Source organism: Phoca vitulina, unplaced genomic scaffold (assembly GCF_004348235.1).
Source record: "Phoca vitulina isolate PV1807 unplaced genomic scaffold, GSC_HSeal_1.0 scaffold4, whole genome shotgun sequence".
NCBI lineage: Eukaryota > Metazoa > Chordata > Mammalia > Carnivora > Phocidae > Phoca > Phoca vitulina.
Window position 1 is genome coordinate 67,825,120 of NW_022589707.1, and position 27,858 is coordinate 67,852,977.

General features: G+C 33.9%; 1 protein-coding gene across 4 annotated transcripts in view; it reads right to left on the reverse strand.

Annotated features, from left to right (window-relative positions):
- RUNDC3B (RUN domain containing 3B) overlaps positions 1-27,858 on the reverse strand; it is a 128,750-nt gene that overhangs the window by 29,970 nt on the left and 70,922 nt on the right. For all 4 annotated transcript variants that reach the window (XM_032402247.1, XM_032402248.1, XM_032402249.1 and 1 more), the window contains 4 exons: positions 26,193-26,282; positions 23,733-23,813; positions 12,037-12,205; positions 10,944-11,101 (listed from right to left, as the gene is read on the reverse strand). In XM_032402247.1, the coding sequence (XP_032258138.1) occupies positions 10,944-11,101; positions 12,037-12,205; positions 23,733-23,813; positions 26,193-26,282 (498 nt within the window). The remainder of the gene's footprint in view (positions 1-10,943; positions 11,102-12,036; positions 12,206-23,732; positions 23,814-26,192; positions 26,283-27,858) is intronic.

Below are 27,858 nucleotides of genomic sequence, written 5' to 3' on the forward strand. Positions count from 1 at the left end.
GGGAGCCCGACGCGGGGCTCGATCCCAGGACCCTGGGACCATGACCTGAGCCGAAGGCAGATGCTTAACGACTGAGCCACCCAGGTGCCCCTTGGCATTTTAATTTTTAATAGAGACTCAGCTCAGGTAAAAATGTATAGTCCCAGTAAAAGATACTTCAATGTTTCCAGAAAACCTATTTGCTTCAAATACTTTAGTTAATATTTTATTATACTGATCTGCCTCATATGTTTTGTACCCATGTTTCCATACGTGCTTTTCTCTTTACCTAGAATAACCTTCCTCTTCTTCCTCTCACCTGGTCACCTAAAGAGCTCCTGAAAAGCCCTATTCAAACATCAATGTCTTAGTGATGCTTACCCTGGACCACTATTCCTGTTCTACTTCTGTGAAGTCCACATACTTTCATTGCTATACATACATATACATGTTCCTATATGCTCATCACATCATTTGGATATCAGTCAACTTTGATATCCTCAAGGTTGTCTTATTCACATTTATTTTTTAACTTTTTAAAAAAGATTTATTTATTTATTTTTAGAGGGGAGGGAGGGGGTCGTGCATGAATGGGAGGTAGAGGGAGAGGCAGAGAGAATCCCGAGACTCCATACTGAGCATGAAGCCCCACAAAGAGGCTTGATCCCACGACCCCGAGATCATGACCCAAACTGAAACCAAGAGCCAGACGCTCAACCAGCTGTGCCACCCAGGTGCCCCCTTATTCACATTTAAATTCTCAGTATCTAGCACAGTTCCTACGAGGATGTAGGTACTCAATAAGTGTTTATACATTAGAAAATATTATTTCAAAGGTTTATCTTTCTAAAATGGAAATCTGATCTGATGTGATACTGGTAACTCCACAGAGCTTCTTAGCATGGCATATAAAGTCTTTTCTCATCTGGCCACACATACATACATGCTTGCCATGGAGCCACATCCATTTCCCTATGTTTGCTGGACTCTTTAATCTCTTTTTGCTTTTGTTGTCTTCTCTGCCTGGGAGGCCCATCTTTTCCCATAGTAGTCTATCAGATGACAAAAACCACTCTAAGTAATTAGTATAAGCATCTAGTATAACCTTCTTAAACCCTTCCCAGTTCATTCTCCTTTACAATGAAATCCTTTGTTTCCCACTGTATCCCATACACACCTCTATCATAGCACTTGTGACATCTTATTGCTCTTACTGTTTCTATGTCTGTGGCCTCCATAATCACTATGAGGACAGGAACTAGAACATATTTATTTCTGTATTTTTAGCACAACGACAAGTACCTAGGACAGAAGAGGGGCTCAATAAATGTCACCAGAATAAACAAATATTGAACTATAAATCAGCAAATTTTATCATTATCAAAATAAGCTATGGCCTACTTTTTTTGAATCCAAAGGACAACACAGAATCTTAAAGAAAAGGAACCTTGAAAAATAATTTAATCTGCAGGGGAAGATAGCAAATACAGAATATATTCTACTTTAAAACTATTAGATTTGTATTTCTCTGATGCCAAGTGATGTTGAGCATTTTTTCATGTATCTCTTGGCCATTTGTATGTCTTCTTTGGAGAAATGTCTGTTCATGTCTTCTGCCCATTTCTTGACTGGATTATTTGGTTTTTGGGTGTTGAGTCTGATACAGCCACTCTGGAAAACAGTTTGGAGGTTCCTCAAGAAGTTAAAAATAGAGCTATCCTAGGACCCAGCAATTGTACTACTAGGTATTTACCCCAAAGATACAAATGTAGTGATCCAAAGGGGCACCTGCACCCCAATGTTTATAGCAGCAATGTCCACAACAGCCAAAGTGTGGAAAGAGTCCAGATGTCCATCGACAGATGAATGGATAAAGAAGATGTGGCGTGTGTATACACACACACACACACACACACACACAGGAATATTACCCAGCCATCAAAAAGGATGAACTCTTACCATTTACATCAATGTCTAAGGAATGAGTGGGTATTATGCTGAGTGAAATAAGTCAATCAGAGAAAGATAATTATCATACGGTTTTACTCATATGTGGAATATAAGAAACAGTGCAGAGGAGGAGTGCCTGGGTGGCTCAGTCATTAAGTGTCTGCCTTCAGTTCAGGTCATGATCCCGGAGTCCCGGGATCGAGCCCTGCATCAGGCTCCCTGCTCAGTGGGAAGCCTGCTTCTCCCTCTCCCACTCCCCCTGCTTGTGTTCCCTCTCTCGCTGTGTCTCTCTCTGTCGAATAAATAATATCTTAAAAAAAAAAAAAAAAAGAGAAACAGTGCAGAGGATCATAGGGGAAGGGAGGGAAAACTGAATGGGAAGAAGTCAGAGAGGGAGATAAACCATGAGAGACTCTTACCTCTCAGAAAGAAAGTGAGGGTTGCTGGGGGGGTGGGGTGGGTAGGGGGATGGGGTAGCTGAGTGATGGGCATTAAGGAAGGCACGTGCTGAGCACTGGGTGTTATATATAAGTGGTGAATAACTGAACTCTATATCTGAAACTAATGATGTACTGTATGTTGGCTCATTGCATTTAAATTAAAAAAAGCTGTCAGAAATTAAATGCTAATGCATCTTTCTTGTTTAAAATAACAAAACATTTGGGTAGCTTTAATGTCTAGGGAAGCAATTAAATTTCTGTTAAGAGCATAATAAGTATCATTGTGCTTTACTAAACATCATAACAAAATTCTAGTCTAGTGGTTCTCTACCCTGACTATATATTCAAATAACTGGGGAAGCATTTAAAAAATTCTGATACCTAGTCTCATCTCAGATCAATGAAATGAGATTCTACGATGGTGGGGTCCAGCCAATGCCACTTTTTAATGCTTCCTAAATGAATCTAATATAAATATTTTTCTCATGCAAAATAATAATAAAACTCCTTATCTATCTGGCTGTTCCTTCTTGGTCTCAGTGGAGGTACCTTCTTCCACTTAATCCTTAAACGTTAGTGTTCCTGATTCCTTCCACTTCTATTCTCAAATTCCTAAGATTCCTTGTAAATACAGAGTACCCTGCCTTTAAAAATGAGGTTTTATGTTCTTTTCAGCCCTGAATATAACATTCATTATTTTAAAAAAAGAGAAAAAGATAAGATTTCCACAGTTTGGTCTTTTTCCTTCCTTTCAGAGATTAGTTTCAAGTCTGCTATTACTTACAAGTTTTGCAAAAGATCTAGACTTCCATAATCTCTGTTTTGATAGTAGTATTTAGTCAATTCAAAGTTATTCTTTTGTTCATTTGTTCAATCCTTTGGCTTGTGTCTCCAAACTTGAGGGTTATCCTCGCTCCCTCACTTTGCTTCTTTCTCACTTACCTCAGAGGCTATGCTGATGCCAATGAGGGTATACTTTTGGCAGCTGGATATATAAGGCATATGACTCTTGGCACTTAGGATTTAATATCTGTGATTCCAAGTATTCCTAAGCAACCCCAAAGATGAGTGATATGAAGCAATTTTTAATTTGGTAAGGCAACACATTTGAAGCCCATTGCTATGAGTTCAGTTCTGAGAGTGAGTAACAAAATTTCTACCACCACTGCAGCAAACCTTTGCTTTGTTTTCCACTTATCACTTATTGTCAGATATGCTGTAATTCTTAGGATATACTCCAGTGCCATATGTGACATGGCATACTGAAAAAAAAAAAAACTGTAATCATCATGAAAATAAAAGATATATCATGACTGTAGAATGCAGAATTTTATGCTGATGGACAGAATGGCTGCGCAGAAAGCCCTGAAGGTCAAAGAGAAAGCCACTAAACACAAATATAAAGAAGTTTCCCCTAGACAAAGATGGGAAAATCTGAACATCAGAATGAAAAATAAATGTAAGCCGACAGAAGCACACCAAATATGAGAATTTCTGCTAGAATGCAGAAACAAAATAAAGTGTTCTGCAATATCACATTCCAAATAACTGGCCTTATGAGAAGAATAGAGTTAGGAGCTAACAATTCAAAACCTATTCAACTTTCTAACTAAAACATTAAGAAAAAGTGACAATACTAATAAAATTCCAAACCAAATTTAAAATATTGGTTAAATTCCTATTAGGTAAAGAAATATTACATTAATTTTACAACAACTTTAACAACAACAACAAAGTAAAAAGCCATCTGGCAGAAAAGAGTGGAGGGAAGGGTTGAGGCTGCTGAGGTTGAGGCTTGCAATGAAGGCAAGGACAAAATCACAAAACTGGGGTAACTACAAAAAGAGCTTCTTTAAGGTGAAGTTCACCTGAACCAGAGGAATGCACGGTGAAAGAGTAACACATACAGTGAGAGAATGCCACCTACTGGTGTGTTGCAGTATTTACCCATATTGGTGTATTTTGCATTCTGTTGGGGTTTCTTATTGAGAAACATTAATTTCCAGGAAAAATCAGCTATGACTCAAGGTGATTTCTTTGCTATGCTGACATCATCCCCTTATTTGTGAATCCTGTATGAGTTAATTCACACTATAGAAGTGATTATATAGCAAGTTCATATTCTCAAAAACAAAAGAAAACAAAACAAAGAACAAAATCATTTCATTGGTAACTAAGAAAGGCACCAGCATCTTCTTCTGAAAGTGAACAATATCCTATAAGGACTAATATAATATCCTATAATAACTAATAATATCCTATAAGAACTAATAATATACTATAGTCCTAACTGGTGAGGGGAAGGTCTTGCGTACAGATTCCAGCCAATGTGCATGGAGGGAAAAGAATTAGGAATCACCATTTTACAAATCCTATTGAATCAACAGCTCCAGGTAATGCTCATGCTCATTCTTGGTTCAAGCCACTAGATGAAAGCCTGATAGAAACTTTTACAAAGGAGAAATAAAGCTGTCACCACCTGAATCCACTGTTCAATGTTAGGGTTGTTAAAAGTGGGCCTGGTTCCCATTATGAAGTCCACAGGACCACCTACAAAACATTCTTATCAAAAAAGTTAAACTCATTTAACCAGCCTCCCTATTAGGACACTGGTTCTCAACGCTGACTGCACATCAGAACACCTGGGCAGCTTTTTACACTTTCCTGAGCCCCACCATTGACCAATTAAATTAATGTCTCTCAAGGTGAGGCTCAGTCAGGTATCCTTATTTTTCAAAAAATATTTTTAAAAAGCTCCCTGAGTGCTTCTAATATGCAACCAGAGTTGAAAAACCACTAATCCAGAGTTAAGAGGATATACCTTACAGGATATACAGCACAGAGCAGTGATTCTCAAACTTTAATGTGTCAATGAAACCCCTGAGGATCTTGTTAAAGGACAGATTCCCATTCAGCAGGTGTAGGGAGGGCGCCAAGAATCTGCTCCCTGATGAGGCTAAAGCAGCCAGTCCCCTGTGAGTAGAGAGGATACAAACCAGTGCTGTCCAACAGAAATATAAGAGTGGCATACATAATTTAACATCTTCTAGTAGCCACAGTAAAAAGAATGAATTTTAATAATGAACTTATTTAGCCCAATATGTCTAAAACATTACCATTTCAATATGTAGTCAATATAAACAGTTTTTAATGAGATATTTTAAATTCTTTATTTCATGCTGTCTGATGTGGATTTTACACTTACAGCACATCTCAGTCCACACTACTCACATTTCAAGTGCTCACCAGCCACATGCAGCTAACGGCTAATGTCCTGGACAGCACGGGTAGAGAAGAACAAATGAAAGAAAGCTCAAAGAACTAACACTGGACATTCTATAGGAAAAGTCTGCAAATAGATAATGACAGGATAAGTACAAATGGGGGACACTAAAGTCTTCAGAGACATAATTATATGTCATGTAGGACTTTGATTCTTAATTCAAAAATGCAACTATAAAAAAGGTTTTTTTTTTTTTTTTTTAGACAATTGGGGAAATTTGTTACAGATGAGCACTTAGATGATAAAAAGAATGTCCCTAATTTTATCAGGTGTGATTATAAGATTATGTGAGAAAATGTCCACTTTCTTAGAGATGTGCAAAGAAGTATATAGGAATGAAAGGACAGGATTTGCTTCAAAATAGTTCAGAAAAAAAAAAAAAGGAAAATGAAAAAAGATAAAGCAAATGTGACAAACGCTTGGTAACTAACTATTCAACCTAAGTGATGGGTAATCAGGGCTTTATTATACAAATCTCTTTTTTGTGTACACTTGAAAATTCTTTAATAAAAACTTTAAAACACAACAATAGCATTAGAATTTAAAGGCTAATTTTATTTTTTATAAAGGTCAACTACATGCTAAAGAATGGAAATAAGTAAACAAAACAATGGTATTTATGTATTAATAATGATATGTGTGTTATTTACAAATTGTACTTTAAGGAGGCTTCCTTTCTTTATGTACTCAGCGTAAAACTTTTACTAAATAAGGATGCCAAAAGTGAGCCTCTTTTCTAGTCTGAGTCACTTCTTCTATGTGAAAAACTGTAGTAGTCCCAACTGTTGCTAGGCCCCTTGCCCAAATATACTGACATCTGCTCTACTGAAGAATCCACCAGCAGTTTTAATCAAACATCATGTCTAAAGGCAATGAAATAACATCCATATCAAATCAGTATACCCTTTCTTGTTGTAATATTTAATTCCCCATTATCACTCAAGAAAGTACAATACAATGTAGTTTGACTAACTATCTGGTAACTAGCTTTTTTCTCTTCTGGATGCATCTTCTTGACTTTTCTGTGTTTATATGGATAACAGAGTGTGCAAAATATATTGACATGATGTTAACTCTTAATAATAATTGTTACCTGCCAAAAAATATACATGATCAGGAATTATCATAATTTGTCCATTATTAACTGGGCCAGGATGACATCATTGCATTCTCTTGTTAGGATCTATACCACTCAGCCTAAACCTTGTGAAGCAGGGTACTACAGCATCACTGACTTATGGTTTGCAGGCTGACAGATCACACCGTCACTACTCACCAGGAACTACACAAACATGGCTGTTGAACTATAACAATGCCCCAGTTTTAACAATGCATGATTCTTTACTTCTGTTAGCTAGATTCTACAGTTCCTTCACGAGGGAGCCTTATAGGACATGTTACTATTCCTATAGTTTTTCACACCATAAATAGAAAAACTGCATCAGCCAAATAGCAAAAACTCCTTTTTATAAATTTTACTGGTATTAATCATGACAAAGGTATTTAGATTTTACTCACTGTTCTGTATATCTTTCTTATTCTCTGGATTCTCGGCACTCTCAAGCACAGAAGTATACATTTAAATAAATGTTTACTGAATAAAACTAAACTCAAAAATGAAAAGGTTTCCCACCAATTAGCATAAATGACAATAAGTTTTTTATAAGGCCATAAACACTACATTTCATAATCTTAAGAGAGACTTTCCATGTAATGATTCAAAGTATAACTAAAACCTTAAGCTTGTTTTTATTTTATTGAATGAAGTTTAATATGCCAGCAAAATTGAATTAAAACTTATCTCAATAAAATAAAGGTATGCCACAGATTTCAATAAAACTATGAAAATAAAAACCTAGAATGATGCTGTATTTCTCAATGAAATAATAGCATTATTCCTAATCATTATTTGGAGATTTAAAATTACTTGATACTTTAAAATTCCACCAACATAAATGTAATCACTCAAATACACCTTAGTCAAAGACTAATAATCCAAAATAATCCAAATTAGTATTGTATCAGTGATCGATGAAGAAAAGAACTATAGTTAAAACTGGTACCAGTAAAGTAGTAAGTAGCCATGTATGTCTTCCTCCTAATATACACGAATCTATACTGTAATTATAAATATTAACCCAATATACACAAGTCTGTACTATAAATATAAATGTTAATCCAAATGCCATTTGGAAACTAGATCTGAAAAACAAATTTTTTGAAACTTGGGGATAATACAATCAGTCTAAATTCATTTGTCTGATCTGTAGCATTTGGGCATAATAAAGTAAAACATTTTAAATTTACCATTTATCCAAGTGTATTTAACAAGGATATTTTAAGGTTTTTATAGACCAAAAGAGAGGAATAATCTTTATATATTTTCTTTGTTCTAACTATATTATACATGATAGCATTTAATACTCATAGTAATCCATAAGGTAAGTATTATCTCCAGTTTACAGATAAGGAGACAGAGGCTCCAAGACATTAATTAAGATTGAACTCATAATGATAGGCAAATATAAACCCAGTGTCTGAACATAGTCCATATTTGTAAGAAAGCTTTAGAATGCTCCTCTAGTACACCACGCTCACCTATACTCTATTCAAAACTATAGGATGTTCACATTTTATGAGTATTCAAAGAATTGAAGCATACTTTAACAGTTACTCAAAAATACATCTAAGCATTGAGAAATATATAAAAAGAATAAGGTAAGTGACAAAGGATTTGTATCAACCAGGAAAAGATGATTAACATAATGTGAAAGCAAAGTTTACACGCTTCATAAACCATTTAATAATCCTCTCCTGACCTTTTCCTTTACACATTTAAAATTTTAATCTTCTCAGGGCCACTATTGTCTTCTCAGGATTAACAAAGAAAATTCCAGTACCCAGCTTTCATTGCAGGCCGTCCTAACTGTTGATAAAAAAAATCTCAGCAAGAAAAGAAGGAAAAAAATGTCCACTCTCTCCCTATAGCCACAAATATGCCCAGAGTACTCTGTACCTTACAGATAATTCAGTTAATGTAGTGAATTGAGAAGATTCTCAAAGGAATGTATCTTACTCTTCTGTTCAGTATCCTTGTAAGTGGTTTTTGTACCAAGGAATCTTGTAAGATACCAATTAACCTGGCTAAAAGTGTGGCCATGTTATGTGAAAGTACATCTTTGACCCTAAACTCAAGAAAATAGCCTAATCCAGGTTGGAGACCTTCATTATTTATTTTTTTCTCTGGTAATATTTAGTTGAAATCTCCTTAAAGGCATTAAAAAAACTCTAAGTATCAATGATACTCTTCTATCATAGAAGTATAATAAAACTGTAAGTCAGATTCTTTTTTCAAACTAAAAAGTTTGAGTCTTCTCCTTTACATTATCAAAAGTACAATAAATGTGATACATTTTATTTTTCAAATGAAAATATCTCTTTGATGAAATAAAAACTGATTTCACAATTATTTTTAAGTTAAAAGCATTGAGACAAATTACAAGTATCAGCTGCAAAAGAAAAATTATCTTCTACTCTTTTAGCTGTAAGGAAATAACTAGAAATCTTTATTGTTTGGCTCTGGATATTTTTCTCCCTGCTTATAGAAGCAAAGAGTTATGGAAGGTATTAATTTGCCCCTCAATGAGTGATATGCCACAGGACAAACTCTCAGTAAAATATTAGAAAAAAAATAAGAAAGAGTATGTGAACATAATTCTTTTCATTGAGATACAAATTCCTAGAAAACACTGAAATTTTATGTTAGTTAATAAAAGCTTTTTATTTAAAAAATCATATATGCAAACAATGAATCATGGAACACTACACCAAAAACTAATGACTACTGTATGGTGACTAACATAACATAACATAATAAAAAAAAAAAATCATCTTTCATGTTTACTAGGTCTCAAAGGATCTCCCTGGAAATTACATGTTAATTACAAAAGGAACCACAGTAACTATATCGAGAGAAAAACACCTTAACCAAATGATTAAAATTAATATCAGTAATAAAAGGCCAACAAGCTCCATGGGCCTCTGAATATGATATTCCCAACACTGACAGACACACCACTTATATTCTAACCACAAATGGATAAACTCATTCTAATCATGAGGAAAAGCAAACCAACTCAAATTGAGGGACATTCTATAAAATTACTAGCTTATATTCTTCAGAAATATCAAATTCATACGAGACAAAGACTGAGAAACTGTTCTAAGTTAAAGGTGACTGAAGAAACGAGACTAAAGAAATGAATAACCAAATGCAAAACATGATTCTGGACTGGATCCTGTACCAGAAAAACCAAAGCTGCAATAAGAGACATTATTTGGACAACTGATGAAATTGGAATGAGTTATGGATAAGATGAAAGTATTACACTGATTTGAATTTCTGAAGTTGATAGATAATCTGTGGTTATATAAGAGAATATCTTTGGTCTCAGGAAAGACACAACTGAAGTATTATGGGGTAAAGAGTTGTGATGTATGCAAGAGGGAGAGAATTATGAGTAAATATGGCAAAGTGTTGAAATTTGGTAAATCTAAGAAACAGCCTATCAGAATTCTTTGTACTATCCTTGCAACTTCTCTGAAATTTTGAAATTATTTCAAAATAAAAACTTTTAAAATCATCCTTTAAGATTAAATAAATACTAATGTGAGAAGATTTTCACCATAAACAATTAATTGATAAAATCAAGTCTGACGAAATGGTATGATTAGTACAGGTGTTTTGAATAGTGACAAATTAAGGAGGTTATACCAGAGTGTAGGTTAATACACACCTTTCTTCAGCAAAACAAAAACAAAACAAAACAAAAAACAAAAAAACTACTGCTATGGAAAAAAGCTATACTAAAGTGTGCTTAGTGATAACACGTGGGGACAAACACTGCACCATCATTGTACTGTGAGTGGTACTGGTCTTACATCCCATCTTTTGAATCAATCAATTAATTAGTCAATCAATGACTAAATAAATACTTCTAAAATTATGTATATGCATTTGAGAGAATACACATCAAGTCATAGCAGTTAACTCTGGGTAGCACACACGTGAAGACCGTTTCTATTTTCTTCCTGTATTTTGTAATATTTCTGCCATGAGCATGGATTACTTTTATAATGATAAAAGGAAGAGTAAACTTTTTAAAAAGAGTAAGTGAAAAAGAACTTAATAGCAGGCAGTCAGATTTCTCAGAATTTGAATCCTATGTCAAAACATGACATTTTCTTATGTTTACATACGGCCAATATTTTCCCAAAAGGATCTCACTTACAGCTGATCTTGAAGCTCCACAATTATATATTCTAATTGTTCCTTTTCCAATTTATGGGCCAGGTCAGAATCTTCAATCCTTTGAAGTAGTATTTTATTCTGGGAGACAGACTCAGACAGCTGGTTCTCTCGAAGTCGTAAGAGTTCTTCAAGATAACCCTGAAAATACAGTACCAACAAGATAAAGCTACTGCAAAATTCTAATGTATCTCTTGAAGATCAATACTGAGTAGGTTAAATGCTATTCTTTCCAAATTGTAATGAAACAATCTCAAAGTATTACTGATGAAATAGTAAAAAAATAATTATTTTAATTGAATACAAAAATTTAACCTATATCTTCCATCCCTTAAAGCCCTTTCTGAAGTTCAATAAGAGGTTTGCTTGCAGTGGGTAAACTGGAAGTTTGTACATTTTGACTCCCTTCACCTATTTTACCCATCTCCACCATGTTCACATTCCTGGTGAACTGGTTCTTTTTTTTTCAAGAGCAATGTATTTCTTTAGTCTTAATAGTGCTTTTGCCTTAAGGTCTATATTGAATGGCATTAACATAAAATTTTTTTTTCATATTTGTCTGCTTTACCTTTACCCTCTTAATAAATGCTAAAATCTCAAACATATAAATGAAACCACATACAGAAGAATAAATGGCTTATTTTTTAATTTTTAACTTTTTTTAGAGGGCGGGGGGGGCAGAGAGACATAGAGAGAGAGAATCTTAAGCAGGCTCCATGCTGAGACGCTCGAGGGCTCTATTCCACGATCCTGAGATCATGACTGAAATCAAGAGTCGGATGCTTAACCAACTGAGCCAACCAGGTGCCCCTAAATGGCTAATTTTTATGTTAAAACATAAAACTAGAAGAAGTTGAAAAAACAAAAGCCTCTTTTAAAACTTTGCATGATTTTTCATTAAGAGAAGATAATAATAAAAAATAAATAAAAAAAAAAGAGAGAGAAGGACGGTTCAAGAACAGAAAGGAAGTAGCAATTGGTCAACACTTACATTCAGCTAAAAGATCTTTTGGCAGTGACAGTCCAAAGGCAATAATGAGAATCAGATTAAATGACTTTTGGCAACTGATAAATACCTTCTGTTCCAGGGTTAGCTGATACTTTTGTTTAACTCTCTTACACTTGTTGAACCAACTATTCTCATCCATGATGAAAGGAGGCCCGACATTCTCTGGAGTGCTGCTTTCACTACCACTGCTTCCCAAAGTTCTCAGCTCTTCCTCGTCACTGCTGATGCTGTCAGAACTGGGAAGATTAAGATTTTAAAAATAAAGTTATTATGTTTCACTCCATTAAGAAAACTTCTCTATTCTGTAAGCTACTGGTGAGCCAACTGCAAAATATTTAGCACTCCATATACAATTATAATATGATATTATAAAGACTTTAGCTTCCTGAAAAAAAATGACAATCTAGTATAGACTGCCGACTCCCTCTCAGAGAGTCAAGCCTCAAGATGCTGCAGAAGTTCAACTGAGGTTTATAAACCTAAAGAATTAACATAAGAACTGTGAGAATGTTCTGAGAAGAGAGAAAGGATTTCCAGAGAAGAGAACCAGAAAACCTAGATGTATTGGAAAGAACTTTCCAGATGAGTTTTTTTACTGTCTCAGGTAGATGACTGCCTGTCCAGTATCCACTGCTGTGCAGACAAACAGCACGACCAGCCTAATGTCAGTGGGGTATAATAGGGCAATGTTTGAGGTCAGCTCAGCTTTGGCAAAGAAGGGATAATAAGAGGTTCAGAAAAACTAGTCACTCCTAAGCATTTTACGTTGGGGAAAGAAGGAGAAGCAGAGGTAGAGGAGAGGAAACATTGTTTACAATCCATATCTGAAATTCCTAATGATATCCATATGGTAGAACAGGACAGAATAAGGTTAAAAAAAAAAAAAAGAAGAAGAAGAAACTAAATGAAGAAGTGCACTAAAACGGGTATCTGGTTTAGAAGAAAGAGGAGGAGTTATTACACTTAAAGAAGAACAGGGGAAAATACATTTTAAAATATAAGCAATGGTATTAACATAAGACAAATAGCATACAAATATTCTGTATAATCTTCAAAGTATTAAAAAAACCTCTGACCTATCAAATGGAGAAGCAAAATAAGAAAATACAGCAAATTCAAAACAAAAAATAAGATGGCAGAATAATCCCTAATACAAAATAAGTTACAAAAATCTTAAATGGGTTAAACTCAACAGCAAGAGCCAAATGTTTAAGTTTAATTAAGACAAATCAGGACTGGAGTGTTGTGGGTGGCTCAATCGGTTAAGCGTCCAACTCATGATTTTGGCTCAGGTCATGATCTCATGTGTCAGGGGATCAAGCCCTGCATCAGGCTCTGTAATCAGTGCTTGAGATTCTACCTCTCCCTCTCCCTATGCCCCTCTCCCTCACATGCTCTCTCTCTCTCTAAAATAAATAAATAAACCTTAAAAAAAGACAAATAAGGACCAACAATAAGTTGTCTACAAGATACATATGAATACAGAACAATTGAAACTAAAGAAATGGAAAGCACACCAAGAAAACATGACTCAAAAGAAATCCAGGTCAGAAATAATAATTTCATAGGTTTACAGAGATATTATGCAAAATATCATAAGGATCAAAGAAAGATACATACTTCACTTTCTGTGATCTGTGTTTACACCTGTTGGGCTCCAGAGTCTAGGGACCAAGTATGTTGCAAATATGAATCAGAGACCTCTGCATAAGGAAAAGTCCTACCTCCAAGGAGACACTCTCAGTCAGTGATCTAGGTCACAAACCAGTAAACAAACACATACCAAAGGAAATTTGCCTGTCACAGCCATGGCTTTTAGTGGACTAGAGAAAATAAAGCAATGGCTGATGATAAACGTCCAGCTCTGAAAAACAGACAAACAGAACTTTTAAAAAAATTATACTGACATTAAAAATTAAATGGATGAGCTAACAGACAGATACAGCTGAAGAGGGAATTAATAAAAAATATGAAGAAATTACAATTACTTACTAAAGATTTTCCAAATGCTAAGAAAAAAATAACTGCTATGCTCAGTAGCAAATCCAGCAAAATTATCCTCCCAGAAAGAGGGCAGTATAAGCGCACATACTCAGAAAACTAAAACCAGAGAGCTGTACCAAGAAATTCTCCTAAAAGAACTAATGATCATACTCCAAGAAAAAGGAAATGATCCAAGAAGAAACAGTGAGCAAAGAAAAATTTCAGCTTATGGGTAAACCTAAACAAATACTGAGAGCATGAAACACTAACAATGATGCCTGCTTTGTGGAATTTTAAATACATCAATGAGAGACCTAAAATTCTAGACAGTAATAGCATATGTCAAGAATGAAATGACTAGAGTTAAAACAATGCAAAGTCCTCATTTATATGGATAGGTAGTAAAGATATTAACTTTATACTTTGTTAACTTTTAAGTATGCATATTAAAATTAATGGAGTACCAATACAAGAAGAGAAGTATAGTATGTAACTTGTAAACTAGTAGAGAAATAAAATGGGAGGAGAAGAAAAATCAATACAGAAAGAAAAGAAAGAGAGAAGGAGAAATAGAGAAAGGGTAGAAAAAGAAATGCAAAAAATGTAGAATAGAAAGCAAAGAGTAGAGGGGTGCCTAGTGGCTCAGTCAGTTAAGCGTCCAGCTCTTAATTTAGGCTCAGGTCATGATCTCGGGGTCATGGGATCAAGCCCCATGTTGGGCTCCATGCTCAGCAGGAAGTCTGCTTGAGATTCTCTCTCTCCCTCTTCTTCTGTCCCCACCCCCTCTCTCTCTAACATAAATAAATAAATCTTAAAAAAAAAAAAGAAGGCAAAGAGTATAATGGTAGGTATCAATCCAAATGTATCAGCAAATGTCCAAATCACCTCAGTTTAATGAGAACTGGGTGTTAATTGCAAATGATGAATCACTAAATTTTACCCTTGAAACTAATAATACACTATGTTAACTAAATTGAATTTAAATTAAAAAAGACAAAGCCTTTTAGACTAGATTTTTTAAATTCCAGTTAAGTATATCTTGATGAGCACTGAGTAATATATGGAGTTGTTGAATCACTGTATTGTACACTTGAAACTAACATAACGCAGTATGTTAACTACATTGGAAATAAAAAATTCCAGTTAAGTACTACTTTAAAAAGATATACTTAAAAAAACAGGACACAAAAAGGAAAAGCACTGTATTTCATAAATTCCTGCTGTACATTTTTTATATATTAACATACCTGAAATCAGGATACAGCTTACAATTGATGATATCTTACCTGCTGTCAAACCATTTTCTCACATATTAATGTCTCTGAACTGAGATGCATTTACAATGGAAGGCATGTCAGGTTATATGAAATATGGTTTAAAAAAAGATAAAAAAATATACTAAAAAATACTAACCTAAAGAAAATTCGTGGGGCTCTATTTATATCAGACAAAATGGGCTTTAAGGAATAAAAAATTACCATGTATTTACAGCTACTACATAGTGACAAAAAAAATTCATTATTTCAGGAAAATCTGAGAATTCAAAACTTAGGTGCATCTTTTAAGTTAGATTCAAAAACCAGAGAGCAAAAATTGAAAGTACCACCTGAAAAAAACTGAAAAAATCAGATACCACAATGAAAGAATTTAATTCATCAATTCAAAGAGAAAAATAAGAAAGGTTATAGAATATCAGAACAACCATTATCAAGCATAATCTAATGAATATAGGACCCAACCATTGTAATATTGATCAATTCTAGGCCATTTTTCAACAAATTTCAAGAAACTATTATTATGTGGACCATATCGCCAATCACAACTATAACAAAAGCCCTGAAAATGTTTGAAAATTAAAATTTACATTTCAAATATTCTTTGGTCAAAAAAATTATAATGGATATCTTACTTAAAACAACTAAAATAAAAACAACTTATCAAACTTATAAGATACAGCTAAAGTAGTACTTCAAGGGATATCTGTAGTCATACGTCCTTATAAGAAAAGAGGTAAATTTAAGTACTGAGAAAGAAAAAAAAATCATAAAAATTCTCCATAAACTGGGTATAGAGGGAACGTATCTCAACATAATAAAGGCCATATCTGACCAGCCCACAGCTACTTTCATACTCAATGGTAAAAAAGCAGAAAGCCTTTCCTCTAAGATCAGGAAGAAGACAAAGATACCTACTGTCCCCCCTATTATTCAACATAGTATTGGAAATCCTAACCAATCCTAACTTGGAAAGGAAGAAGTAAAACTGTTTGCAGATGACATGATATTGTATATAAAAAACCTTAAAGACACCAGCAATAAACTGATAGAATAAATGAGTTCAGTCAAGACACAGAGTACAAAATCAATATACAAAATAAGCTGTGTTTCAACACAGTAATGACAAACTATCAGAAACAAAAATTAATAAAACAATCCCATTTATAATTTCATCAAAAAGAGTAAGATACCTTGGAATAGATGTAAAAGGGGAGGTAAAAGACCTATACACTGGAAACTGTAAGACAGTGATGAAAGAAACTGAGAAAGGCACACATAAACTTCAAGACATTCTCTGCTCATGAACTGAGAAAATTAATATTGTTAAAATGACCATACTACCCAAGGCAACCTAAGGTTTAATGCAACACCTATCAAAATTCAATGGCATTTTTCATAGACCTAGGACGATCATAAAATCTGTACAGAACCACACACACTAAACAGCCAAAGCAATCTTGAGTGAGAACAGAGCTGGAGGCATTGCACCTATTGATTTCAAAATACATTACAAATCAACAGTCATCAAAAGAGAATGGTACTGGCATAAATGCAGACACACAGATCAATGGAACCTAAGGAGAGTCCAGAATAAACCCACACATATTTGGTCAATTAATTTATGACAAAGGAGCCAAAAATATACAACAGTTAGAGAATAGTCTTGTCAATAAGTGGAGCTGAAAAAACTGATCAGCCTCATGTTAAAGAATAAAGCTGGAACCCTTATTTACACCATACACAAAAATCGACTCAACAAAGTAGATTAAAGACTTGAATGTAAAACCTGAAACTGTAAAACTCCTAGAAGAAAACAGAAAGTAAGCTCCCTGACATCAATCCAGACAACAATTTTTGGACTTGAGGCCAAAAACAAAGGTAAATAAAAGCAAAAGCAAAAATAAACAAATGGGCCTACATCAAACTAAAAGGCTTCTACATAGCAACAGAAACCACTGCAAAATGAAAAGGCAACCTACTGACTGGGAGATAATATTCGCAAATCATAAATACAATAAGGAGTTAATATCCAAAATAGAAACTCAACAGCAAAAAGACCTATAATCCAATTTCAAATAGACTAAAGACCTGAACAGACATTTATCCAAAGAAGATATATGAAAAGCTCACAGGTACATGAAAAGATGGTCAACATCATTAGTCATCAGGGAAATGCATATCAAAATCACAATGAGATACCACCTCACACCTGTTAGAATGGCCATCATCAAAAAGACAAAAGATAACAAATGCTAGTGAGGATGTGGAGAAAAGGGAGCCCTTGTGCATTGTTGGTGGGATTATATATTTGATAACAGCCACTATGGAGTTTCCTCCAAAACTTAGAAATAGAACTACTATATGATCCAGAAATTCCACTTCTGGGAATATATCCAAAGAAAACAAAACACTAACTTGAAAAGATATCTGCATCCTACATTCATAGATGTATAATAGATGTATAATAGATGAGATGTGGAAACAATCTAAGGGTCCATCAGTGGATGAATGGATACATATACAATAGAATATGAAATCCCACCATTTGCAACAACATGAATGGATCCTGAAGGCATTATGCTAATAAGTGAAATAAATCAGAGAAAGACAAATACTATATGATTTCATTCATATGTAGAATCTAAATACACACACACCCCATACACAAAACTAATAGAAAAAGAGACCAGACTTGGGGTTACCAGAGGCAGAGGGTAGAGGGAAGGAGGACCTGGAGAAAGGGAAGGGGAACTGGAATAACGTGGTCAAATGGTCCAAACTTCCAGTTATAAGATAAATAAGTTCTAGGGATGTAATATACAAAATGATGACTAGAGCTAACACTGCTGTATGAAAATAGGAAAGTTGTTAAGAGAATAAATCCTAAGAGTTTTCATCACAAGGAGAATTTTTTTTTCCTTTTTCTTTTCTTTTCTTTTTTTATTGTGTCTATTTGAGAAGATGGGTATTAGCTGAACCTATTGTGGTAATCATTTCACAATTATGTGCAAATCACAAACCTTCATTCTGTACTCCTTAAATTTATGGTGGCTCAGTCAGTTAAGCATCTGCCTTTGGCTCAGGTCATGATCCCAGGGTCCTGGGATTGAGCCCCGCTTCGGGCTCTCTCCTCAGCAGGAGAGTCTGCTTCTCCTTCTCCCTCTGCCCCTCTGCCCCGCTCATGCTCTCTCTCTCTTGTTCACTCTCTCAAATAAATAAAATCTTTAAAAAAAACAAAATTGAAAAAAACTATAAAATTGACAAATCTTTGGTAAGAATGATTTTAAAAATTAAGCAAAAAAAGGGCTATGAACACAAAAGGCAAAAGGTAACACAACTAGAAATGAAAAGAGATTTAAGAGATATTAAAAGAAATCTCTGATCATGATATATATATATTTTTAATTTTAATAAAATATAATTTACCAAAACTGAATCAATAATAGAAAATCAGAATGATTATATGATTACCAATGAAATTAAGTTAGTAATTTTTTAAAACTTCAAAGAGTAGAAAGGGAAGACTGATAATAAGTTCCTTGGAAGGACAAGAAAGAAAATAAATAATTTTCCACAGTGACTCCAAGGAACTATATAAACACTTCATATACATTATCTCATTAATCTTCATGATAACCCCATGAATTGTTGCTCTACTACTTAACAGATTCATCCAACAAAGGAAGATAGTAAGAATAAGAGATAATTAGTTTGCTCAAGGTCATCCTATAAGGGAAACTGGTATTACATTACAAAGTTTTTAAACAATATTACATTGCCTCTGAACATTTCAATGACCAATAATCCTATAGCTGTTCAAAAAAAGCTGAATGGATGGTAGACAAATAATATGGCTAAGAAGGTAAACTGATGCCAGGTCACGAATGGTCTATATGTTTTGCTAAAACTTATTTTATCCTATGCACAATTATAAAAGTTGATACTTATAAAAGTATCTCTTATTCTAAAAGATATAGAAATTCTGCAAACATTTTTGGTGGGAAAATGATACTTAAGAATTTCAGAAACATTCCTATATTCTAAAGAGCAAAATGGTTTTAGAATTTTTACTGAGACAGTGAAGGAAATATCAGTGATATAAAAGGAAAAATCATTTACTTTTACCAAAAATCTTTATAATGCTTTATTATTTATAATTGTTGATAAGTAAGAATTATAATCAGTCACCTTCTTTATTCCTTTACTTCTAATAATTAAACATTTATTTTTAACAAAGATAGACAAAGAAGAAATAATGGATCTTAATTTAAGGAGGTAAAAGTGATGGTGCCAAAGGGTTTGCTGATGGATCCTATGTGGATATGGCAGAGAAAATTCAATGATGATATCAAAGTTTTGAGCATAAGCAGCCAGAATGACAGAACTACAATTCTTGGAATGGGAAAGGCTAAAGGAAGAAAAGTTGGGAGGAGAGAAAATAGGAGTTCAACTTCATACATGCTCATTCGAGGTGCTTATCACACATTCAAGTGGAGATGGCAAGTTGGCAGCTAGATGTCTAGAGTTTAGGGCAGTGTTCCAGGTAGAAGTATACATTTGGGAAAGAGTAGCATAAAGATAATATTTAGAACCATAAAACTGGATCAAACTACTTAGAGAGTGACTACACATAGAAAAGATTATTTGGGAATGATCTCTGAAACAGTCTAACATTCAGAGGTTGGGGAGATGAGGAGAAATGGGGACAGGAAGTAAGGAGGAGCCAACAGGAGGGAAACTGGAGAAGTGCTGAAGAGAGCAATCACGTGTATCAAAGTGCTCAAAGGTCGAGACAGATGAGGAAACGATTAACCACTGGATTTGGCAATGAGACATCACTGCTGACTTTGACAACAGCACTTTCAGGGGTAAGTACTAAAGCTCAATTTGAATCGTGCAAGGGAGAATGGAGGCAAAAAAAACAAAAAAACAAAAAAAACCTGGAGACACAGTTTTATAATAAAGGAGAGGTGACTGAAAAGTAGCTCATAGTGACTATGCAGAAAGTTTCTCTGTTTTGTTTTTTAACATGGGGAAAATAACACTGCTTGTATGCTGTGATGTGTGGGAAGATCTAGAAAAGAGGGAAAATAAATGGAAGAGGACAACTATTGGGGTGAAGACCTTAACATAAGAGAGAAGATGGGATGTAGTGTACAGGTCAAAGGACTGGTCTTCCATAGCAAAATGATTATTTTATCCCTACAAGAAGCGGAGGAAAGGCAGACTGTAGGGGACAGAATGTCTAAGAAGGGCAATTTAACAACATACAGGACTTAACAGTCTCTTTAAATCAGCCATTTTGTTTGTAGAAATTTGCCTCATTAAGGAAATAATCCTTTTTAAGTACAAAGACTTAGCTATAAGAATGCTTATGACAACATTATATTTAAAAGCAAAAAACTGAAGGCGTCATAAGAGACCAACAATAATTAGCTACTGGACTTTTCAGGCCTAAAATCCATTCAAGAAAAAATGTTTAAAGTTATATCAAGATGTAACTCAGAAAAACTGAGTTTCATCTCACTGGTACACAACCTAAAACTAAAAACCAGTTTTAAATATGAAATATATTTTAGGATGTCTTCTATTAACATATTTCATATATTTAACTTTGAAAGGTAACAACACTCCATTTAAAAAGACTAATGTCTAATAAACATTTTTAAAGTTCAGTGGCACCAGTAATCAGATAAATGCAAATTAAAACAACAGGAAAAAAACCCAATAGGATATCATTTTTCACTTAAAGAATTGGCCACATTTTTAATGCTTAGTTGGCAATGGGGGTAAGGAGGCAATCTCTCATGTTGCCTATAGAAACTAAACTAGTATGGCCGCTCTGGAGGGCAATTTGACAGCATATTTCAAAAGCTTTAATAAATAATATATATGGTTTATTCAAGAAATTTTACTTCCAGGAGTTTAACTTAAAGAAATAATCATGGTCTGTATAAAAAGATGTAGTTACAAGGTTATTAACTGCAATAGTGCATGTGACAGCGAACAACTAACTGAATGCATCCTAAAGGTCCAACAATAATCGGGTAAACATGTTATACAGATAATTAAATTAAATTCATTTAGGGAAGTGAGGCTGTGGAAGGATAGTTAATGACATGCGAAAATGTCCATTATACAGTATTAAGGGAAATAAGTATTACATGTACATTACGATTCCATTTTAATTAAAGAAAAAATATATCTATGCATAGAAAATGCCGGAAAGCTACCCATCAAAATGTTAATGCTTCTAGCAGCTGCTTCTTAAAGGTAAGATTATGAGTGACTTAAACTTTCTTCTATCTACCTGTCTTTATTTTCTAATTTTTCTATAATTAATACATATTACTTTCCAAATAAATTAAAACCAGAAATTTTGTTAGGGATAGACTTTTACAGTTTCTTTTTCTTTTCTTTTTTTTTTTTTAAAGATTTTATTTATTTATTTGAGAGAGAGAGAATGAGAGACAGAGAGCATGAGAGGGAGGAGGGTCAGAGGGAGAAGCAGACTCCCTGCTGAGCAGGGAGCCCGATGTGGGACTCGATCTCGGGACTCCAGGATCATGACCTGAGCCGAAGGCAGTCGCTTAACCAACTGAGCCACCCAGGCGCCCGACTTCTACAGTTTCTTAAAATTAATACCCAATAAAGCTTTTTAAAATGTGTCTAATACAGGCATATTTCATGGAAGCAATTGACTGTTTAAAATACTGGTTCTTTATGACAATCAGGATAGTTTAAATCTTTCTAAAAAGAAGACCTCCATGGTCAGTAATGCAAACGTGCTTATGACTAGGTTGAACTGATATTTCCCTTCTCAGTTTATTATTCTTTTTATAAGATAGGAGAAATCCCTCAGCATATAAAGCAGAGGAAGCTATACATACATGTTTGGATTAGTGCATCAGAGAAAGAGGAAGTTGCATAAAAATTCAGACAAAAAGTGGTTAAGCAAGTTGGAGACACAGAGCATATATCATCAAATTCATTCTAAGGGGACCAGTTGAGAAGGTTCCATTATTGTAAAGTGTTGTAATAATTAATACAGACTCTTATATAAGTAGGAGAGAAAAATTAGTATTCACATTTATCTTTATATTTTAATTTAAGTCACTTTCTAAATCACTAAAAATAGCCTTTCCACCTACATGTTAATGGCCAAACCCCTAATGTCCAGCTGTCATCTTGCTCTGTAATTCCAGGCCTGTGGCACACTCCACACAAACTAGCTGTATGACTATGGACAAGTTATTTAACTGCTCTGCATTTCAGTTTTTTCATTTGTAAAATTAAAATAGTGGTACCTATGTCACTGGCTTTTGAGGATTAAATGAGTTAATAGAAGGAAAGCACTTTGAACAATGCCTGATATATAGAAAGCATTCAATAAGTATTATCACTATCCTTTTTACTAGTATTATTTTTGAACTATTTGTTACCTTCATAAAATGTCCTATAATCCAATACATCCCAAACAGTGTAATTTTATGCCTGTTCAAAAATTCTTGCCATAATTTTTTTATAGATCTAATATACTAAATTATCCCTTTTTCCAAGTGATCCATTTACTCAAGTTAGAAATCTTGGTAGCATAATACTGTGTTACTTCTCCCTCACTACCTAAAGTATCTTCACAGTCTTATCTCTCCAATAGTGACTTCTCTCATCCTAGAGACAAGGACTATACTTCTCAGAATTTCATGAAGCACCTACACTCTTGAAATCTATGTATCCCTGGCAGTTAGGAAAGTTTCTTTCTTACATTAGGTCCTCAATAAATGCATCTTTAGTGTGTGTGTGTGTGTGTGTGTGTGTGTGTGTACATATATTACACATATACATATATTTCTCTCTTTCTGTTTCCCTTACAGCTCTGACCTTACCATAACATTTTTAAAATATATGAAGACGATCATTCTATTCAGGAAACCAATTATGCAAGTAGAATTTCAAAAAAATCCATAGATTTCATCTGATTAATTTTCAATGCTGATGAGATTGTAGGAAATTTTTAACTCTCACACAATTCTGGTAGTAGGATAAATTGGTACAACTCTTTTATACCGACACACTTTAAGGGCCATAAAATTTTTCATTGTATTTGCCTGAGTAACTGTAAATTCACAGCAAAAACAAAAAGAAAATTGATTTGCACAAAATGTTCATTATTCTTTCCTTCATAATGGAAAGAAATTGGAGAACAATCTGAATGATGGATTTCAGTTTTGAACTCTCAATGGACTATAATAGGGCTACTAAAGTTATCATTATAATGACTATAGCAATAGAAATACATGCTGTTTTCTAAAAACTGTATTTATGCTGGAATTACAATTAGACAAAAAGTGTATTTACATAAACACTAAAATGCAAATTGAGTTTGTATTTTTGAATGATTTCTGACACTGAAATAAAAACAGTCTTAATCAGATGAATATATTACACATGATATCCAACTATAAATTAAGATTTCAATAACATATTTCAAAACGTCAAATACCTTTGGGTAAACTTCAAATATGGTGTGTAGTCTATTACGGCAGGAAAGTTTCCATCCAATCCTTCTCCCTTGAGGCAGAAGCTAAGACAAGAGACAATAAATATGTCACATAATACATAAACTTTTAAACTGATGCTAAGTGTTATAAACAATCTCTTGTTAGAGACATTTCTTTCATCAAATTGCAGGTAAATTTTTTTATTTACATTTTATTCATATTTAATTCATACATTACTTGTTACAAATGAACACCTTAATAAAGATACTCTACTTTCACTACCAATGACAAAGGATTGCACAAGTTAATACCCTCTAATATGAATATATCATGCAAAAGAAAAACCTTCTGAGAAATCTGTTCAAAAATCATTTATCAGACACTACCTTGGTCTTCATTGGATTTTAAGACATTACTAGAGGATTTTCAAATGAAGACTTGTTCACATTTTCATACAAACTCTTATGTGACATTGACTAACTCCTTAAAAGTTCTGACTAATTAGAAAATGAAAGTTTTTCTAAACTATTTGAATAAGTGAAAGGGCTTGGATCTTAGACTTAAGAAGAATGCTAAAAAAAACCCCTTTTAATCTTTAGTCAATCCTTTTTGAGGCCATGGCAACAGGAAAAGGTTGAGATTTGCCCAAAGTCATACTGGGAGTCTCATAAAGCCAGTAAAGAAACCCTAGATCTCCTGGTCTCCCAATCTAGTCATCTTTGTTTTGTATGATAGTATATCCAATTGGATAATTAAAAAAAAAGACGTTTAGTTTTATTATTACTATTATTAAAAGAAAAAAGTACATCTTCTAGGAACATAAACAAGAACATTTACAAGATGTAGGTTATCTTTTAAAAAACAAATTCATCTATGAACTCCCATCTTCTGGTTTCTTTGGGAAGTTTGCCTCTTGAAATACCATTCTAATATGTTAATATCAAGGGTATGTACGTACTTTTTCATACTTGAATAAGGAGTGAACAAAAGTGGCCACACTTGATAAGAGCTTTCCTTCATTTACAGAACTATTACTAATGTTATCTTTAAGACATTTGCTTTCACAGCAGCATGACAAGTGAAAAATTAACACACATAGAAGGATAAAAAAAAAACAACCTCCATATTGCATCTATCATATTCATATTCTGAATAATTCATCTAATAATTGAATACTTTATTAAATCTTAGAGGAAAATTATACTGACAAAATGAAAATATTTTGAAAAGGAAGTGATTTACTAAAAAATGGTAACCTCAGTGGAAATGAGCAGCATTATTTTTTGATTCAAGATCTAACAGATTTTCATTTAAGTTTTATACTTATTTTGTTGATATTCTTGGATTTTTTTTTTTTTTTTTTTTTTAAAGATTTTTTATTTATTTATTTGAGAGAGAGAGAATGAGAGAGAGCAAGCACATGAGAGGGGGGAGGGTCAGAGGGAGAAGCAGACTCCCTGCCGAGCAGGGAGCCCGATGCGGGACTCGATCCAGGGACTCCAGGATCATGACCTGAGCCGAAGGCAGTCGCTTAACCAACTGAGCCACCCAGGCGCCCTTTTAAGTGATATTTTTCAAAAAAATTTTAATATTTCCATCATTCTTATGTTTGAGTTCTTGTTATAAACAAACCTTTTACTTTTTTTTTTTAAGATTTTATTTATTTATCTGACAGAGAGAGACACAGCCAGAGAGTGAACACAAGCAGGGGGAGTGGGAGAGGGAGAAGCAGTCTCCCCGCTGAGCAGGGAGCCCGATGCGGGGCTCGATCCCAGGATCCCGGGATCATGACCTAAGCCAAAGGCAACGCTTAACGACTGAGCCACCCAGGCGCCCCAAACCTTTTACTTTTAGCATAATGTAAAATCTTGGATCAATTAAAGAAATGCAAAAAGATACTCTTATAAATCTATGAAAAACTTACATTTACATTTTTAGTACTTATAACCTTAGTCTGAAATCAATTCATCTTGTTGATAATAAAAGCAAATGTTAACAATATTTTTGCTGGTCTAGATATATAAAACAAACATAAGATACCCAAGATATGCCAGGATCTTTTTTATTTCAATACATGAGATAATAAAAATCTTTCTGGCTTTGAATCTACTTTTAGTGCATCTCTTTTTATTTTAAAGCAGGAGCTAAAAATACTAAGAGATAAGATCCAAAAATTTCTTCCAGTGCTACCAGGATATATAATTTTTCTGCTGGGGAAATGCAGTCTCGAATTGTTTTGCCCAAGCTAGAGAGCAAATATGTCAGTTAATTCCTTAACCTGAGACAGCCTCTTTTCTGAGAGCAAACTCAGAAAGCCGATGTCGCTGGATAGGGAACAACATGAATCAAATATCAATATCCAGCCGTGTGCTTTACTTATTAGCAAACCAAGGAAAAAAACCTAAGTAGAAACTATTATGAGGTCGTATAACTTAAAAACTGAATACACTTAGATTAAGTACCTGAAATCAATAGCATTTAGTCCAAGCAGCATGCCAGCAAGCATATTTGCTTCCTCACCCAAGACAATTGCTCCATCTTCATAAAATCGCCTAAAAAATTAAATGGGTAAATATGTAAATATTAAAAGCAGACTGAAGTTTCATCCATAGAAATTATTTAGAGACCAAACTAAAGTAGAAAGAACTAAATTTTATTTATCAAAATAAAAACTATCCGGATCACCCAATTCTTGTAGATACTTAGAAAAAAAAAAATCCCAGCATTAACAAAAAAAATCATTCTAAGTGTTTCCACTTCTCTTAAAAAGAATCCCTGAAGTGACTCTTTCAATGGGCCAAGATTGTCTACTATTTTTCCCTAATAGTGAAGCAGTATGAATGTAATTTGAAAGATGGCAAACTCACAGTCATTTATACTGGTCTCTTTTTGAAACTATGTAGACTATTGTGGTATGCATAGAACAAACACAAACACACATTGTTTTTCTGTAATTCCAAGGGTTATTAACTAAATGAAGAACTAGAAAGATGCGATCATTAGTAATTCATGCTAACCTTTAACACTACAATACTAATGGGCTAGCAGGGTGATTGTGTATGAAAAAAAAGTGTTCATTATCTCTGACAAAATATGAATATGAATCTATCAGTGTTAATTCCTATAAAGCTTTCTGTTTCAGTTAATGTTAGTTAAAATACTAAAATTTTATCTTTTTTTTTTTTAAGATTTTATTTATTTATTTGAGAGAGAGAGAATGAGAGACAGAGAGCATGAGAGGGAGGAGGGTCAGAGGGAGAAGCAGACTCCCTGCTGAGCAGGGAGCCCGATGCGGGACTCGATCCTGGGACTCCAGGATCATGACCTGAGCCGAAGGCAGTCGCTTAACCAACTGAGCCACCCAGGCGCCCTAAAATTTTATCTTAATATACTTAAAATACTTTGAGAAAATATCATGATATGAGCCAAAAGGTATTTTTCCACAAAAGAATGTAAGATCATTGTAATCATTGTATTTACTTTCTTTAAAAAATAATACTGTGCAAAAGCTAGTTTATGTTCAGTAAGCAGGGATCATTTAATTGTTATATCTATTTATATTAGATATAGACAGTAGATGCCACTCTGTAAGACCCCACTAACTAGAAGGAAAACATTTTAGTAAATGAAATTTGTCTTACTCTTTTCAGTAAAAAAGATTTTAATATGCTCATAATCCCACTGCCAATTCTGCATAGTTCACAGTTTAAAAATACTTTTACAAACATATCATTTGATACTTGCTCAAAAAGCCCTGAAGCAAAGGTGGAAACAACTATCATTAATTTCAAATTTACCATCAAGAAAAGTTAAGAATTAGGTTAAAACAACTTGCCCAAGCTCATGCAGATAAACTGCTCAAGAAAGAAACCTAATTCTTCTTACTTTAAGTTCTATATATTTCTGTTAAACCATACCACTTCCTATAAAACAAAAATATTTAAAGAGAATTTAACCTATGTTATAGTTCATAAGGAATTTTAAGTGAATAAAAAGTACAAAGGAAAATAAGAGACCACTATTCTACCCTCTGTCAGATATAAGGCTACAAATAAATATGGTGGGAAGACTGGCTTGGAATAGATGTTTTCTGTTTCCTTGGAAATATGGGAATTGCTTTTATTGACT